This window comes from Neofelis nebulosa, chromosome 1 (genome assembly GCF_028018385.1).
Source record: "Neofelis nebulosa isolate mNeoNeb1 chromosome 1, mNeoNeb1.pri, whole genome shotgun sequence".
Classification (NCBI taxonomy): domain Eukaryota; kingdom Metazoa; phylum Chordata; class Mammalia; order Carnivora; family Felidae; genus Neofelis; species Neofelis nebulosa.
This window is the reverse complement of record NC_080782.1, coordinates 128,256,822-128,273,948: the sequence shown is the minus strand read 5'-3', so window position 1 is coordinate 128,273,948 and position 17,127 is coordinate 128,256,822. Positions and strand designations below refer to the sequence as shown.

Sequence of the window (17,127 nt, the reverse complement as noted above, 5' to 3'; positions counted from 1 at the left end):
GTTCTCAAACAGGGCCTAGCATGGTGACTGGTACACAGCAGGTGCTCAGTAAGTGTGTGGAACAAACCAGAAAGTGTCTTCGGGGAAATAAAATCAAAGAGTGGGACAGAAAGCGGGCTTGTCCCACCTTCCCTTCTCACTCATGGATCAAAACCAAAGCTGTGAGTGGGCAGACGCTCAGAACTTCCAAATACCCGCATGCTCCCACATCCCAGCCCAGGGAGCTTAGGGCTGGTCAGTCAGTGTGGGCATGCAGCACTGTTCTGAGGGGCAGAACGGAGCAGCGTTTTCACTGGATAGGACCCCAGAGCTCAGCTACTCTCCCATCAGGGAACAGGACTCAAGTAACCACAAAAGTGACTGATGGCTCAGGATGTCTCCCGAGGTGTCTGTCACATAAGCCAGGCACCGTGCTGGGGGCAGGCATAAGGCAACGGTCAAGCCAATGACTCAGCAGTATGTGAGGGCAGCAAAAAGTGGCTCAGATTCAGCTAACTGTAGCTCTCCTGGGAGGACTTGGTAAAACTTAAAAATATGTATGATGTTTAATACACAGGGGTTAACAAGGCTGCTGCCTGAGTAAAGATTTGCCTTGAGCTACTTTCTAGCCCTAGTGATGGGCTGCCCTGACCATTCCCACACCCCTCTGTGACCACTCCCACACACCCACGAGAGCGGGGACGGGAAAGGTATAATGCTGTGGGTGCAAACAGAGTCAGGGTCTCTGGCCCCATGAGAATGGACACACTGGCCTCAAACTCATGAGCACTGTGCTCAGTTCCAGAGCCAGCCAGGCAACCAAAGACAACTAGATTTTCTGCGTGGCACACATAGTAACTGCCTCAGATATGCCGGAGCAATGGTCTCCCCCCCAGCAAACTAAATGGTAGAAGCTTGACAGAAGACACGAAACTGATGTTGTACTTGACCTACCGGTAGTGTCTGTGGATATCCCCGTGACAGGGACATCATGGCATTCGGGCACCAGGAACCGTGGCCTAGCTGGGTATGCCCAGCACATGAGCTTTCCCGTTGTCCTCAAACAAAGACCTGCGGCTGTCACAGCAGCCTGGAGCTGGTGGGACATGGGCTGTTATCAACATTTTGAGTTGTAAGGGAACTGGGGTCCACACAGGTTAAGTGAATCACTCTAGGTCACAAAGCATATACAACCGCCAAGCCAGAATTAGAAATGTCCTCTGCTTCCTGTCTAGTAACTTCGCCCCTGACTGCCAACGTCATACATGGTTTTCCTGCCTGCGTCACGAGCTCCGGTCCTCTGTTTCCTCATCTACAGAAGAGAAGAATCACGACTAGCGCATGCTGCCAGGCATGCCACCTAAAAGAGTTTCTGAGGAGCCAAGGGTTAAATGTCCCAGAAGTACAGATGCCTCCCAACTGTAATACACCCATGTCTTTTCCTGCCTAGATGCTCTCAAAAGAACAAAGACACTATATCCCTCAGGACCATGTTCTTTATGGAAGAACCCTCACTCTTGCCTTAATGAGAGACCAGGGAGAGCAAGAGGTAACCCAGCTCTTCTGCTTCCTCTTACCACTTCGGAAGAGGAAACCTTGTCTTGCTGAGTCTCCTCGTCTGGCTGGAGGAGGGCTGGCTGCAAGAATCAAGGGTGCCCCTCCTGCCAGCTACCCTGACTGTGTATGGAACAGTAAGTGGTAAAAGCATTACAACAGGCCAGCAGGATCTGCGTCCCGTCCCAACTCCTCACTGGCTATATGCGACCCTATGCAAGTTCTCTTATGCTTTGAGGCTGGTTTTGTCATCACTAAAAATGGGGGTGATATCCCTGCCCAGCCGGCTTCCCACAATTGCCATGGAGCCACCAGTAAGACCAGTAAGATTATTTCTGGGAAAAGGACCACCCCTTCCCTTCTATCCCTCCCCCCCGGCCTCCCCCCCGCCGCCAGAGAGAGAGCTGATTCCAAGACTGGTGCTGGGAAAATTCAGGGTGAGTCTAGAACATCGCATTGTGTGAAAAGGCAAGATGTGTAAGAATGGAAGAGGCCACTGCAAAGCACAGCAGAACCAGCTTGAAGGTCAAATGTGGGACAAGGTGAGCACCATACAGAGCAATGAAAGGATAGTGTATTACCCACTAAACCAACGAAGTCCATGAAGCAACACTGAGAGTACAAGAAATAGAGAGGAAGGGCAGAAGGAAAGTAAGTTCTTTACTGAAGAGTGCCAACTGATAAATGTAACAGAAATGACAGAAATAGAAAAATCACTCTTTTATAACCACTACAGTTATAACGGATTCAGGGAAGATCATCAAGTGATGCCAAAGCCATCGGGTGAAGACTGTGACTCAGGAGGTACAGAAGTCCATTAGACACCACCTTAACCAAATGACCAAACGGAATCACCAATGGCAGGATGAATCCACATCAGGCGCCTCCCGGCGTGATACCAGGCAAGGCCTCAATGCCACTTAGGCAATCCCCCTACCAAAATGTTTAACTCAAATCCAAGCCTGAGACCAGCCCAGGCTGAAGGACATTCTGCAACACAGCTGGCCTGCACTCTTCAAAAATGTCCATGTCACAAAAACTGGGGAATGGTTTCAGCTTCAATAGGACGAAAGAAACCCAACAACCAAAGGAAATGTGTGATCTTGAAATGGATCCTGGGTCAGGAAAGACAACCAGACAAAATTATAGAGGACATTTTGGGGACAATTAAGGAAATTTCCACATGGACTGTGTAACAGCCAAAAATCAAGGTACAAACGTGTGCACACATGCATGTTCACATACACACACAAGGTGGGGGGGAGAAAAGGCAAAGGGGCCAAAATGTTAACAACCGGGACACCTAGGTGAAAATGTTCATTGTACTACCCTTACGAGTCTTCCATGGGTTTGAAAAGTTCCAAAATAAAAGGAAGCAGACAGGTCCCATCAGTCCTGGGCAAGTGTTAGAACAGCCACTCTGTGAGCACAGCGGAGCCCTTCCTCGGTGGACCCGGGCACACTCACCTGTCAGATACTCCAGGACGGCAGCCATGTACACGGGTGCCCCCACTCCAATCCTGTACTTGGGGTGGCCTTTCTTGATGTACCGCAGCATCCGCCCCACGGGGAAGATGACTCCCGCCTTGGCAGACCGGGAGGTCTTGGTGGATTTCTTCTTCCCACCCCGGCTCGACATGGCAGCGGCCCTGGAGGTGAGTCAGTAAACACACTGTGGAGGCAAGAGGCACAGCCGTCAGGATCATGGGGGCAGTTCACCCCTCTTCCCCACACTCTCCGACCCCTACAAGAAAGGCCACTCCTCGCGGCCACTGAGTCCTCCGGGCCCAGTTCGTGCACTTGGTTGGCGCACTCTGGCCCCTAAGAAGAGATTGGCTACGCTTTTCACATTTTATACCACGACATCAATTTTATCGGCCACTTACATTTAAACGTTACTCTGACAGTGAGTGCTCTTAAGTGCCCTGCCTTTATGCCACGTGGTATAAAAGAAAATGGGATTTCTTGGCTACGTCCAATATGCTTGTTTAATAATTGCATTTTCATACACTTGAGACCGGGGCTGATCAATTTGCTGAAGTCTTCATGGAAAAAAAGCAAACGATGTCACCTTCCCCTGGAATAAAGACGTAAAGCCTGACACCTAGGTCGCCTGATGGAAGCAGGATCTCTACCTCGTGACCCTTTCCCCGTGAGGGGCAATGGCAGCTCACAGGAGTTCAGCAGATAGTCAGGCTGCAATCACAGGCCCTCAGAACACGCCCAGTCTGCTAGCTGGGCCTGTCCTTAGAGAAGAGGGAGAAGGGCTTTTCTTACCCTGATCCTCCTCCTAATCCATATCCAAAATGCCACGCAGTCCAGAGGATGCCCCCTTTTCAACACCTCATGGAGGGTCCTCTCCTCTCCACCCCAACTGTGATTGGATCCAGGTCATCTCTAACCAAATGATTGCAAATATGTCCTGAAGAGATCTCCCCACTACTCGCCCTACTCTCCAATCCACTGGCCCTCTGAGGGTGGTGCATACGAATCTGAGTATTCGACGGCCCCGGTGTTAAAGCTTTCTCTGGCTGCCACAGTTCCTAAGGTCAAATCAAGATCCTGGGCCTGTCATGAGATGCCCTAGAAATCTAGGCCTGGCACATCCATCCAGCTTCACCCCATACCTCCTGGGGTCCAAACTCGGACACGGGGCAGGGTTGGGGGTCACACATAGTTCAAGTGCCCTCCCCTGCAGTGGCTGTGCCCTTTCGCCAAGACCTCCTCTATTCCTCACAGTTGCTTCCTGCTCTCTGCCATCCCTACCCTGAGTGCTCGGGTACAGCCCCTCCATCCACTGGGCTCCCTTGCACTTCACACCACGGCGGTGATGTGCATACAGCCCCGGCTTTCAGAGAGCTGCCCCTGGCTGGGCCCCTAGCACAGTACCACTGAGGCCTGCATGTTTGCTAAGAGCACTCAAGGTCTCAGATGTTTGCTAAAAGCATTCGGGTCATTCATGCATCCACTTTAGGAATGATGCTGGAAAATGGAGACGGTAGTACACAAGGCAGATGAGGTCGCTGTCCTCCCAGAGTTGGTGGGGAAGAGGGGAAGAGAAAGAGGAAACAACCCTACAGTCATTTAAATGATCATCATGAAAGGCAGTGAGGGTGCTGGGAGAGGAGCTGTGAACAGGCCTCTCAGCCTGTTCTCCGGCACGAGGCAAGCATGTCTTAGAGGACATTTATGCTCAATCATTCAACCAAATGGGCAGGTCTCCCATCTACTGGTAAACTGAGATCAGGCTGCATGCTGTGTGGGTGCCTCCAGCTCCAACAGGCCAGGCCTCTATGCCAGTGGAGGCGACAGAGTCAGGAATCCTTGTTACTCTGATGCCCAACCCTGTATTCGGAACATGCTTGTGGTTCATACCTAACATTAGTGTGACCCCTAAGATATCTCAAGTCATGTGCCTGACAGCCATGGCCAAAACAACAGAGAGCAGAATTTGGGGGCACTCTGACAGAATGAAGATGGCTCAAGCCCCAGCTCTGAATAGATGTTTGGAGGGTTGTGGCAGGGGGTGGGGCACTAAAGACGACTATGATAATCCCTTGTATTTCTCATCAAGGGGTACCAAGTGTTAATGGATCACTGAGTGTTAAAAATAGAGTCCCAGAAGGGTCTGCGCTTCTCTGAAACAATGAGATGGCTCCATTTCTTGCTGTGATGAGCTCCATCTTGAGACATTCCCTGCAAACAGGTGCACATGCTCACTCTGAGCAGGAAATGGTATATGTACACGTGTGCATGTGTGTGTTCGCAGGGAAAACTGCCGCTGGGTTTCCTAGCAGTCGTTTGCTTTACCACAAATGTGTTTCACAGACCAACCCAATGCCTCTGGACCCAGAGTTTTCAGATCTGAACATTTCCCCTCTTTCAGCAGGAGAGGCCTGCAGTCAGTGATGATGAATGCAGCTCAGTCCCATTCTTACTGGAGCACAGGCTTCAGCCCTATCTCCAGGCAGACCTGTCTGGGTAGGTTTGGGGCTGCCTCTGTGGGAATCAGTAACATCCTGCCCCAGGGAAGAGCCATTAGCATTCAGAGACCTGATGGGCCCTAGACATGCTCATTCTTTAAAAGTGATGTTCCTGGTGCCTTCCTTCCACTCCAGCCAAGAGTCTTGACGTGGACATGGACATGGACAGGACGGTGACTCCCAGGTCTCTAGTCCAGTGCACACCTGGCTACAGAGCCCCAGAGCTCTGTTCTGACTGCCTGTGGCTAGGACCCACTTGACAATCCCATGGGCACCTTGAATCCCTTCCTGTTCCAAATCCTGTGGAATTTTCAGCTCCAGCAGTGACAACCTAGTGCATGAAGCCCCTAAGCGGGAGTCAACATGGGCCCATTCTCTCTGCCCACTTTCCCAGCACCCAGCCATTAGCCAAGCTCTGTTGAACCCACCTCGTAACTGCCGAAGCCTCTTCCCTCCTCTTCAGCCTCCCTGCCTCGGTTCAGCTCTCTCTACTCCTCATCTACCCTCCCCAGCACTAGTCTCTCTCCATGGATGCCAGGGGATCTCTGCTCCCTTGCTGGTTCCTCACCACCCTGAGCCAGCCACAAACAGCATCCTTCAACTACTTCCGCAGCATCACTTCCTGCCACCCCTCCCCTTGGGGGTGATGCTCCAGGCCACCACTGGTTTCCTGCCCTCGGATGCAGTGTCCAGAATGTCTTTACACAGGCTGTCTCTCCTGCCTGTGACACCCTCTGTCCTTGTGCCAATCTGCTGCACTGGCACTCGTGAGATCCCTGTCCTAGGACCCAGCCGTGGACTGGAATCGCTCACTGCTTCACGTTCCCAGAGAACATATCCTGGCATGTATCTGTGTGCCTGCCTGCCCAGCTCAGCCGAACCGCAAGCTACTTGATGCCAGGCACTGTGGTCAGCTCATCCCTAAGTCCCGGGGTCCCAGGCAGGGCCTTAAACGTCATGGATCCTCAAGGGGTATCATGCTGAGAGGAAACCATCTTCACATCTAGTTTTCAGTCAGGCTCCTGATAAAGCTGCCCCGTCTTCACCCCTCCCCTGGGGGCGGTCCTGCAGCTCCTGCTCCTCACCCTTCCCTGCGTTCTTCCTGCACTTTTTTTATTTTAGAGAGAGTGCGTGCACATGCAAGTGAGCGGGGAAGAGGGGCAGAGGGAGAGAGAGAATCTTACGCAGGCTCCATGCTCAGCACGAAGCCCACGTGGGGCTCAGTCCCACGACCCTGGGATCGTGACCCAAGCTGAAATCGAGTCGGATGCTCAACCGACTGAGCCACCCAGGCACCCCTTTTTTATTCCCTGCACTTCTAACTAGGTCCCCAATGTGCAGCCACAGCTTGGAAAGACGTCTGAGTCAGCCATGCAGCTTCATGACATCCAGTCATGTGTACGGACTTTAAAAACATCTTGGAGAAAATCATCTTGTGTCTGGGCAGTCTCCAGATGAACCTGTGAATGTGCCAGCTCCATACTACTCTTCAGGGGTCTATGGAGGTGTGGGCACCCACGTTGGGGACAGAGCGGCCGTGATAGAAGTGGCTGTTGAGCACTAGGCCGCGTAACTCAAATTCCAAAGTCAGACTGACCTCATTCAAGTTGGCTCTGCCACTTACCACCCATGCATCCTTGGGCACGTGATATGATGTTACCCTCTGGGCTTATTTTATCATCAGTCAAGTGGGGATGAGGGTAGAATCGACTTCAAACATTTGGTGGGAAAACTGAACAAAACATGCATATACGGGGCCTGCCAAGAACTCACTGAATGGGTGCTCAGGTAAGTCAATAAAAACAACAACAATGAACAAAGGCCGCCTCCTCAAAAACCAATGTTGGGTATTTGAACTGGCAAGGACAGTACCAGTTGCTGTAACAAACAAGCCCCCATAGCTTATTTCTCTCTCATGGAAAGTCCAAAGTAGGTTTCCATGATTGGTTGGTGCTTCTCCACATGATTCAGGGACCCAGACCCCGCCCCCCATCCTTCAATGCACAATTCCCAATGTCACCACAGAAGGAAAGAGGTCGTGGATGCTAACACATGGAGGCCTTCGGGGGCCACACCCAGAGGTGGAGCATACCACTACTGACCATGATTCATCGACTAGAACTTGGTCACGTGGCCACACATGATTGCAAGAGAGGTTGAGAAACGCCCTTTTGCTATTTGCTCAGAAAACAGCCAGTCTCTGTCCTATAACAAACCAACTTGAAAGCTGACCCTGAAGCCAGGGTGGGAGCAACCAGCCAAAGCCTGTTGGGCCCTGTTTGACCCATGCCCTGCATCCAGCCTCTTCTGAGAGATGGACAGTCCTACCTCACAGAAAAAAGTGGCCTCTTGCACACTCGGCTTCTCTTCAAGGCATGGACATTGCTCAGGAAAGAAACAGCTGTACTATCTTGTCAGACTGACAAAGCAATGTCCTTCCTTCCTGGGCTAATCATCCAGGAGAGCCCCCCCTTCAATAAACCAGAAGTCCTCACCCCTAGGGAGGACCCCAAGTGCTTTGAAGACAGTGACACGGCCTCAGGCAACCTCACTACACATGAGCGTAGCTGCTTTTTTGACTGTTATCGGGCCAGGAAATGAAGACTCTGTGGTTGATCCCAAAGGGATCTCTGTGGTCTTTACCTCTGCAACTCCTCCAACTATAAATCAATCACAGTAGACATGAACCTTGCTTGCAGAAACCCAAGGCTTACCCAGAGACCAGCTAGGCTTGAGTGATGGGCAGGTCTCTGACCACCGGCTCCTCAACAACTGAGCTGTGACCGGGGCACCTGATCTGTCCTCTTGGCACAGGACTAGCGAGAGGCCTGGCTGTGAGGATCCCACGAGTAAGATGGACATAAGAATGACAAGCCCTCTACTACCACAAGGGCCACAGAGGAAAGAGGGTCAAAGGGCTGTCCTACCTACTACCACACTGTTGCATCCTTCCCCAACAGGGCACCGTAACAGGCTCCACACTGCCCTGTAAACCACTTTCGTCACTTCGGCACATAACACCCTCTCAGTCTATAGCACTCTCTCCAGCCCTGTGTCTGTTCCTGCTGTGGCGGTGCCTTGTGCCCGCCAGTCAGTCTAGTTTGGGCCAGCCCTATGCCCAGACTCCAGCCTTGCGCACAAGGCCCCACTGACCTCCCGCCCATCTCTCCCTATTTCCAGCAATGAGGGCTCCACCAGGCCGAACGGCTCCCGGAGTCCTTAGTGGACATTCCTGCGTGTGGCCCGAGCCCAGCTACAAATCCCTCGTGACGTTCCTCACCCTGACACCATTCTTTAATATGTTCAATTGCTTTTCTCAATCTTATATAAAGTGCTCTGCAAATGCAGTTCCCAGCCCTTTCTTCCAACTGGATTGCTACTCAACATCCAATTTATATAAATATCCTGAAGCCAACCTCCCCAACCTTAGCAGCTGCTATACTGTATCATCACGGCCAATTTCCTTGTCTGTCTTGGTGGGACGTACCAGTCTGCTCCCCAGTGTACCTCCAGGAACCCACTGCCCTGCCTGGTACCTGGTAGGCCCTCAAATGCTGGCTGGATGGTGACTAATTAGTTGGATGCAATTATAGTTCTCTGGACAAAGATGAGGGCAGCATTTCCAAAGGCCACAGGACTCAGAAATGTGGCAAGTGGGACAGCAGTCAGGGACCTTCATTGAAACCGTTCACGGACACATACCTGGCCAATCCCTGTGGGAGCTGAGACCCTTGAAGTTCAGGGAGCTTGTGGGGCCATCTTAGAGATTCCCAGGGAGGAAACACCACAACGGCCCTGACGGCTGAGGTGGGAGCCCCACAGAGGCCTTCCCACTCCCTAATAATTCTGTGGCTCCAGCCACCTCTCCTCTTGCCAGGCAACTAGCCAGTAAGAGACTGGAGGGAAATACTTCCCTTTCTCACACCTGTAAGTGACTGACCTCCACTAAGGCTACAGCACAGAAAACTCTTAATCAGGGCACTTAGAAAACCACCTGAGCTGGAGATTGTGAAGTCCTCTGTTACCTAAGCAATGAATTTGTGCATATTGATACCGAATGAAATGTCGACCAGAATTGCTGCGGAGCTGGCAGTCACACGGCCCCCATCCCAAGCACCCGAGGACAGGGAACCTGAGCGATCAGCGCTTACAGTTGCTGTCGCCGAGGGAGGACTGCACCATCCACTCCCTGCAGCTGGATGAATGCCCACATGTCCACATGCATTTGTCAGCTTCCCATCAAGTCCAATCATGACAGCAAACCTGAGACACTTAATTCTGAAGCACAGGACACTAATCCTGTTTACAGCATTCTCTTCCATTTACTCCTATCATACCAGATGATTAACGGTGTCACTGCTGTCAGGTCTCCAGAGGCAGGAGGATCTACTATACAAGTATCGCTCACAGAGCTGGGGTTCAGAAACAGCGTTCTGATTGGCCGAGAACAGAGACTTGTACTGGTGCTCGAGCCAATCAGGGAAAACCTCTGTCTCCATTCATAAAACACTAGATCATAAAGGGAGCCAGAGGATTAAAGAACTTACAGTCTGCCCTCAGTGAACCAAGGAATTACAAACAAGGAGAAAAGGACAAATTGAGATAATAAATAAATCCTAAATGGCACTTTTTGTTCCAGCACACGTGTCTTCCTCGTGTGTTAGGTTTTTAGTGGTGGGGAACAAACAGAAACCCGAACCAAGTGTTATTCAGCAAAGAGTTTACAAGAAGCTAGGGGAGTCAGCACGACATTTCAATAGCAAAGCACTGTCTTCCTGCCTCACAAGGAAACTTTAATTCACACTCCTCTCTCTTTTAAAAGTTGTGTCGGGGCGCCTGGGTGGCGCAGTCGGTTAAGCGTCCGACTTCAGCTCAGGTCACGATCTCACGGTCCGTGAGTTCGAGCCCCGCGTCGGGCTCTGGGCTGATGGCTCAGAGCCTGAAGCCTGCTTCCGATTCTGTGTCTCCCTCTCTCTCTGACCCTCCCCCATTCATGCTCTGTCTCTCTCTGTCTCAAAAATAAATAAACATTAAAAAAAAAAAAATTAAAAGTTGTGTCAAACATTAAGATAATAATTTCAGTGGAAGGTTATCAAAGGAAAACTTTAAATGTGAGCTTCAATAGGGCAGGACCCTGGCTGGCTGGGCTTGCCATCCAGAAGCCATTCAGTATTTGTGGAATACATGAAGCAATCACAATAACAATAAAAAACATCTGGCCATGATTCTTTCCTGCTCAGAACCTTCAACGGCTTCTTCTAGCTTCACCTGAGTTCCCTCCACGATCCAGCCATCTTGAGCCTCTGGCAGTTCCCCCATATGACCTCTATCCTCACTGTTCTAAGACTCGACACATGGGGTTCCCCAGGCCTCAAACACTTGTCTCCATCTGCCCTCCGTTGCCCAGCCAACTCCTACTTGGTCTTTCTGTACAGTAAGGGCTTGCTTCTGCTTATGTCACCTTTCTGGGGGTTACTATGGGAGCTCCTGTGGCCTTCTGCACCAAACTCGCAATAGCCCCTTGCCTGTCTTCTCCTTGTGTCAGTTTCCCAAAGACAAGGACTGAGCACTTCTTGATCATGCTTTTGTCCCCAGTGCCTGACTCAGAGTTGATTCTCAGGAAATATTTATTGGAAGACTTTAAGACACCAGTCCAGAAAACAAGCTATACAACTCTTTGGAACCCATCTGGGCTCCCTGGTAAGAGCTGGGGTGGGACCTAATGTACTTCTAAAACTGTAGAACGTGGGGAGGACTCACAGGATAGGTGCGGGGTCCCTCTCGTCCCTGCTCCTTCCCAGCATATGTGCCAAGAACGGGGCTCTGAAAAACCCAATACAAATCCAAAGGCACAATCAAACCAAAAACTAGAAGCTGCTGCAATTCTGATCAATACCACATATAGGCTCTTATTGGACTTCATCAGCTTGGACTTTGCACTTTTGTTTATTTAAATAAATCTCCTTTAAATGACTGGGGGCAGCATTAGCTCTGAAGGTATTGGAGGCAGATCCCAGAAAACATGTACTCCAAGCCTTCCTGTGGGGAAGGGATGAGGACTCTTGGAATTTTGTTGTCACCAGGACCAGAAGAAATGGCAGAATGAGATGTACCACTCCCTGTGTCTGGGCCCTTTGGTATAGACCACGTTAGTGACTTAGGACAATGTATTAGACTGTCACATGTGATGTTCCAGACTACTCTTCATTCTAAAGGACCTACCTACCTCAAATAATTTTCACTTAAACCCTTCCCACCTCCCCAATGCCTTTAGGGATCAGCATTAACAATGGTGACAGGTTAAAACGAAATACGAGAATGAAGAGATTTCCCACCCTCCACCTAAAACTATAGGGGGCAAGAATTTAAAGACTGAGGGTTTTTGGTTTGTTTTGTTAAGAAAAAAAAAAAAGGTTTATAGGACACCTGGGTGGCTCAGTCAGTTGAGCATCCTACTTTGGCTCAGGTAATGATCTCACGGTTCATGAGTTCAAGCCCCACATCAGGCTCTGTGCTGGCAGCTTAGAGACTGGAGCCTGCTTCGGATTCTGTGTCTCCCTCTCTCTCAAAAATAAATAAACATTTAAAAAAACTTTTAAAAAAGGAAAAAATATAAGGTTTAAAAGCATATTTATCTTCACTGGAGAGCCTCTTGTGCAAGACAGAGATGCGGCTACCCAACTTCAGCTAGTTGTTGTACGATGTCCAGTTGCAGGCAGGGAGTGGCCATTTCAGAGCCGGTAACCCGCCCTGAAGGCACTAAAGGCGCCCCTGCAATAGGCGGATTCCACCAAACTTACAACTAGAGTCTCCCATTCAAACCTAAAGCTGCTTGAAATTCCCCTAGTCTGTGGGGCAGGAAGCCTTGGAACAAAGCACCTTGCCCCCTCTTTAACGGTAAAACCTCAAACCACAAAGGTGGAAGAAAAAGAGAAGCTAGCAGGAGTGCCCCTCTTAATTGTCTATTTTTATATGCTGTTTATTGGGTCGTTAAAATCTTACAAGGATTTCACGGTAATTGTAATTGTTGAATTCCAGGTTTGTCTTAGCTGATTGTACGGACATTTCTCACTTTCAAACTCAGCAATATTTTTCCTAATATCTTGTCTAAAAGAACCTTCCAGTCTCCCGACCAGATCCTTGAGTGATCCGTGGTCCCTGCAGAAGTGGAGGCGGGGCGCGCCACCCCGCACACCTGTTGTCAGGTGACACCGCCTGCAGCATCCAGCGCACTCACCTCTCCACTCCACCCCACCCCCAGCGAGTCCCTTCCCTCCCGGCCTTCTCCACCGGGAAGCCTACAGCCTTCTGGAGTTACCTTAAAAAGGAAAGAAAGAAAAAAAGAAAGGAAGAAAACACAAAAACCTCCCAACCACAAAGCAAACAAAAGGCCGATCAGAAGATGAGCGAGGGCAGCGGGGGTTCCCGCGTCCCCTCTCCAGCCAGTCCCTGGACAACCCCCTCCCCGGCCCTGCCTGGCTCCAATCCCACAAGTATCCCCCAGCCGCCAACCCTCCCCTCCCCGCAGACAGCGAGCCAGACGCCTGCACCACGGCCACCTGGCTCTCGGGCCCGACTTATTGTGCTGGGGCCGGCAACTCGCGGGCCCGCGGGGCCCTCACCAAGTACAACTCCGAGCACCGCAGCTCCCGGTCGCCCAGGCCCACGCTGGCCGGCCAGCGCCGCGGGGCCTCCCCGGGCCTCTAGCTTAGCCCGCCCGCCGGCCCCGGGAAGGGTCGCCGGGGGAGGGGCCAGCACTGTCGCCTTCCCACAAAAGCGCCCAGGCGCGGGCAGGAGGACGCGGTTTGGAGAGAAGTTGGCTTCCGGGTTCGCTGTTTGAACAAAACCAAAGAGAATCCCGCGCGGCCGGGCGGGGAGGGCCTGGGAGGGCGCAGTGCGCGCGCGAGGCCCCGCGTGGGCCACGCCGAGCGCGGCGACCCGAGCCCGGCCGAGCGCCGCCCGTGCGCGCCAGGCCCGGCCGCTCCCAGGCCCCCGCGGCCGGAAGCGCGCGGTGGCCGGACCCGGCGGCGGGGACCGGGCGCGGGGCGAGGGGGCCCGCGCGGCACTTACGGGGCGGCTCGGCGGCGGCGGCGGCGGCGGCAGCAGCTAGGTGTCCGGCCCGTGCCCTCTCGGCCGCTCGCGCCTTTTCTCTCCGCGCTCGTCGCTGGCCCGCCCGCCCGCCTCCTCGCTTCCCGCCCGCGCGCCGCGCGCTCGCCCCCTCCGCCCGGCTCCGCTGCCGAGTGAACTGGAACCAGTCGCCGCGGCCCCGGGATTCCCACAATGCACAGCGCGCCGCTCGTCACATCCCATGCCGTCCCCGCGCGTCCGGCCACCCCTCCCGCGCCACCCGGGCGCCCCGGCCTTGACCCCAGCCCCGCGGCTGCGCGCGCCGCGGCCTCCGCGCTCCGCCGCCGGGACGTCTGTCCGTCTGTCCGCGGGCCGCCCCGAGGCCCTGCCCGCGGGCACCCTGCCCCGAGGCTGGGCGCCCGACGCAGGGCGGGCCCCGCGAGCCGGGGGCGCGCCCTGAGCTAAGTCCTCAGAAGGGGTCTGGTCCCTCGCAAAGGCGCTTCTGTGGCGCGCGTCGCAGCCTGTGGGTCTCAAGCGACACTTATTGAGTGCCTACTGGTGTGCCTGGCATGGAGCACGGGACTGTAGCTGACTCAGCCCTAAAAGTCTTCTCGTTAAGCCAGGGAGGGGGAGGCACAATTACTGTTACCAGCAAGCACTTTTCCCTCCACCACCAATGCAAACCTCCCGCGCACCTGGGAACGTTCGCCGTGTTTCCGTTCGAGCCCCCATCAAACTCTTTCCTGCCCCATGACCAGCCACTGCACATCATGCTCACCTGGGGTTCTTTATAGTGACCCCCGGAAGTCTGGACCTGCTTTGTGCATGGAAGCGGTTAGCTACTTTGATTCAGCCAACGTTCACTATTGGACTCAAACTGGGATTTACAACATCAGAAGTGATTATCACACACACTTTTTTTCAAACTGCAGACAAGCAGAAAGAGAAGGAACCACTGCAAAGCCCATCTGTATATTCCTAAATTGGTTCCTTGCTCTAGAGCGTTAGTGCCCCATCCAGGTTGCCTAAATAGGGACCTTCTCTCTGCGTCCTTCCCTCTCCTGGCCAAACTGTGAAGGGGGAAGCCACCTCAGCACCCAGGTGTGGACCAAATTTAAAGAACAATACACGCCCAGCAGAAGTTTCCTGTGCTCTTGCTGGAGGTGATGGGAAGAGATTATGGAATTAACCCAAAACCGCTCCTCCCAACTCTCAGGCCGCCCCTATAGCGGTGGTGGTGACCTCCTCCCCTCACTATGCTGCTTTCACACTTCAAAAGTTTGCAAAGCAGTGTCCAATACAGGCCATTCATGCATTCATTAATCCGGTTAACTACTGCGGTCATACTTTGTGCCATGCTCCAATTTGGGTGATGGAGATGAAGCAGTGAACGAACAGGCAAAAATCCCAGCGTTGGAGTTTGAACCCCATAGGGAAATAGGCAATAGGAAAAAGGAGAACCAGTCTCCTTAACAGGAGAGAACCTCTGGGCTGAAGGGAAGACCAAACCTGTGGGGGGAGACTCATAAAGCCTGTTGGTGCCCTGGCAGCAGACAGATGTGAAGCTTCTTCTTCAACAGGTCCTCAGTGATGGCCAAGGCCAGACACAGAGGATGACCGTCTGATAGATCCCAATCTGCAACCTTAGGAGGCCAAGAAGTAACTCATTCACTGCCACCCCAGTATTGGCTCTGACTCAGTGAAGGTCACATATACCCTATAATTTCACCCTCATGACAGGCAGGCTAGTTCTGTACGTTTCTATTTCCATTTTACAGCTGAGGACGCTATAGTTCCAGGAAGCCAAGAAATCTGCCTGAGATCACACCGAGTTTCAAACCCAGGTTTGTCCAAGACCTGAGTTTTCATGATTCAGGCCTGAAGGGAGCCCTTCTGGAGGTTCGGTTTTCTCTATGTGCACAGTGCAGTCTTCCATGTCCCCCAATGCAGAGTGGGTCTTTTTGTTCCCACCCAGTCCCACACCACCATCTGTGGGTTAGAGTCTGTACCCTTCCAGAGGTGATCTTAGTGCCACCCCACCCCCAACACCCCTCTCCAGCACACTGTTCTCATAGAACTCACTAGGAGTATCGTCCCCCAGAGCTGTTCAGGCAGAGGCCCTGTGTCCATTTCTCTTTAGAAGGCTCTGCCTTTTCCCTCCTTTGTCTCTCCTCCTTATTTTGTATGCCTTTGGTGACCTGTCCCCTCACCTACTCTGGCTCAGGGAGGTTCACAAGCTGTTTCCCCTCCACTTGCAAAATAAAATGCATGTTCACCGTGTGGAACTTGAAAAATAAAATTGCACAAAATATAAAGATCACTCTTAGTACACCACTAGGAGAGAACCACTATTCCTCTTTCAGCTTTTGTATCCATATCTACTTAATATTAAATATATTTGGGTTTCTACTGCATTTAGTACTTGTCACCTGCTTTTTTAAAAATATGTTTCAACATTTATTTATTTTTGAGAGAGAGTGTGAGCGGGGGAGGGGCACAGAGAGAGGGAGACACAGAATCTGAAACAGGTTCCAGGCTCTGAGCTGTCAGCCCAGAGCCCGACGCGGGGCTTGAACCCACAAACCATGAGATCATGACCTGAGCTGAAGTCAGACGCCCAACTGACTGAGCCACCCAGGCGCCCCTGTCACCTGCCTTTTAAGCTTAATGGACCTTTATGAACATTTTACCAGGCCATTATTCTAACACAGCAGTTCTCAAACTATTTGGATTCAAAAACCTTTGTCCTCTTAAAAATTAACGAACACTCCAAAGCACTTTTGGTTATGCAGGTTATATCTATCAAGATTTGCTCTATTATAAATTAAAACAAAAATTTTCAATATTTATTAATATATTCACTTTAAAATGTATAATATATATAAATAATGTATTTGTATGAAAAGCAGTCTCTAAGCAAAAAAATGTAAACAGAAAAGTGGCATTGTTTTTGCCATTGTGCACATTTCTTTAACGTCTGACTTAATCGACGATAGCTAGATCCTGATGTTGTTTTATTTGAAGTATACAAAGAAAATCCCATCACACACAGAAAATTATTTCTATGTATATAAATCCTCTATTAAAATGGAGAATTTTTTTTAAGTTTATTTATTTTTGAGACAGAGAGAGACAGAGCATGAACGGGAGAGGGTCAGAGAGAAGGAGACACAGAATCTGAAACAGGCTCCAGGCTCCAAGCTGTCAGCACAGAGCACGACGCGGGGCTCGAACTCATGGACCGCGAGATCGTGACCTGAGCCGAAGTCGGCCACTCAACCAACTGAGCCACCCAGGCGCCCCTAAAATGGAGAATTTTAATAGCCTGCTTAGATTATTTTGCCTGTTCTTCTTTAATATTATACCAAAATTCAAGAAGTAGTAGTTTCATAAAGGTTCATTGCGATGTAGAATCTGAAACTGATTAATAAATTTTGTGAACCAACACAAAAGTTCATGAATCTGTCTTGTATCGTCAATGGATCTTTTAGCCATGCATGATTTGGTAAAATCATACATTGGTCATTTGGAAAATGGTTTTTTT

General features: G+C 51.3%; 1 protein-coding gene across 4 annotated transcripts in view; it reads right to left on the bottom strand.

Annotated features, from left to right (window-relative positions):
* LOC131515334 (core histone macro-H2A.1) overlaps positions 1–13,775 on the bottom strand; it is a 76,324-nt gene extending 62,549 nt beyond the window's left edge. For 2 of the 4 annotated variants that reach the window (XM_058736109.1, XM_058736122.1), the window contains exons 1-2: positions 13,587–13,772; positions 3,001–3,205 (exon numbers count right to left, since the gene is read on the bottom strand). In XM_058736109.1, the coding sequence (XP_058592092.1) occupies positions 3,001–3,172 (172 nt within the window). In that variant the 5' untranslated portion in view covers positions 3,173–3,205; positions 13,587–13,772. Of the gene's footprint in view, positions 1–3,000; positions 3,206–13,586 lie in introns of all 4 variants that reach the window. The other 2 variants (XM_058736120.1, XM_058736115.1) reach the window with 2 other exon arrangements.
* Positions 13,776–17,127: the final 3,352 nt, after the last annotated feature.